The following is a 1,527-nucleotide window of genomic DNA, read 5'->3' as shown; positions in this document are numbered from 1 at the left end:
GAAATATGAAACAAATAAAATAAAATACATATAAAGCAGAACACAGCTAAATGTGTCAAAAGTATGTCAATGTGATAGAATTTTCTGAGACAATGAATTTTGGTTTTTCATTTTTTTCCCGTAAGAGGTTTTTATTTAATAGAATTTTTAGACAAAAAAAATCGCAATATATCGCCTTGCTTACAGTATCGCAATACATCGGGATATATCGTATCGTGACCCCTCTGTCATGATATGTATCGTATCGCCAAATTCTTGCCAATACACATCCCTACTTTTCAGTGCACTGAGTTTTTAGTTATCCTGCATGTTTTGCTAGTTTCTCTGCTTCAAAACACCTGATTAAGTGACTGAATTACCTCTTCAAGTTCTGCAGAAGCCTGTTAATCACCCATTCATTTAAATCAGGTGTGTTTGAACAGAAACACCTCTAAATCCTGCAGGATAGTGGCCCTCGAGGACAGAATTCACTGTTTTTTCTGGGTTGTAGGTTTAAAAAACTGGGAAACTGGTGTACAGTATTATGGGACGCTAAATCAGAAATATATTTATATATTGTGTATAATTAGAAAATAAAGCAATTATTTAATCATGCTTTGTGATGTTTTAAACAAATGGTTAAAAGAATTGTGCTAAATTGACTAATATTATTGTCACAGCCTGTAACACCATCTGGCATGTGTGGGCTTGTTTACAAAACAGAAATTAGAAGACAGTCTTGATTTTTTTTTTTATTTTTTATGCAGAAAGTCCACGTTTACATTATTGTGATTATATCTGCTAGTTTTGGTTTAGGCTTTATTTAAAGTTACCAGCTTTCTGGGGCTTTCCAAGCTGTAGGGCCGAATAAATTGTCTTCGTGGTAACGTTTCTTTTTGTTTCTAATTCAGGTGGTTGAGACTAAAAACGAGTCATCACACGCTGAAACAACGGCGCACGTCAGCAATTCTCCTGTCCTCGCCACCGGCTTCAACAAGAAAACGGACTCTCCCGCTCCTCAAAACCCAAAAGCCAGAACAGACTCCGAGCCGCAGGGAAAACCTGTTGAGCATGAATTGGAAAAGAACACTTTGATCTCCCAACCGCTTGGAGACACAACAGACACGCTACCAGCTGCCTGCATGGCTGCCAGGCAGAGCCAGGCACCGGGTCCGACCCAGAAGCACAGGAGCTGTGACGGGGAGGAGAAGCGGGACCAGTCCAAAGAAGAACCGCCCCTAGAGGAAAGGCAGCTAGAAGGTTAGGGGAGACATTTTTTAAGGAGGCAGTACAGTGAATGCTTGCATCAAATTTACCTTTTACCTAAATCCACCATTTGTTTCCTCTTGGGCCAAAAGTATAAAAACCCTCCACTTTTTTCTGACTGAGGCTCAAACGTATTTGTTGAGCAGTAAAAAGGTTCAGGACGAAGGGATATAAATAAATTAATTAATTAATTTAAAAAAAGACACGAGCAGCAGGTCTGCCTCAGTAGGGGAGGAGGGAGGCTGCTTCAGAACCGTTTACTGGGTCGAACAATGTTTTAGT

At 39.7% G+C, this 1,527-nt stretch overlaps 1 protein-coding gene across 3 annotated transcripts in view; it reads left to right on the top strand.

Annotated features, from left to right (window-relative positions):
• Positions 1-1,527, top strand: part of usp19 (ubiquitin specific peptidase 19) — a 24,707-nt gene that overhangs the window by 5,512 nt on the left and 17,668 nt on the right. For all 3 annotated transcript variants that reach the window (XM_014016278.1, XM_014016277.1, XM_014016276.1), the window contains exon 6: positions 891-1,239. In XM_014016278.1, coding sequence (XP_013871732.1) covers positions 891-1,239 — 349 coding nt within the window. The remainder of the gene's footprint in view (positions 1-890; positions 1,240-1,527) is intronic.

The sequence above is a fragment of the Austrofundulus limnaeus genome, unplaced genomic scaffold (genome assembly GCF_001266775.1).
Source record: "Austrofundulus limnaeus strain Quisiro unplaced genomic scaffold, Austrofundulus_limnaeus-1.0 Scaffold142, whole genome shotgun sequence".
NCBI classification, from domain to species: domain Eukaryota; kingdom Metazoa; phylum Chordata; class Actinopteri; order Cyprinodontiformes; family Rivulidae; genus Austrofundulus; species Austrofundulus limnaeus.
The sequence above is the reverse complement of the archived record's forward strand: the minus strand, read 5'-3'. Positions and strand labels throughout refer to the sequence as shown.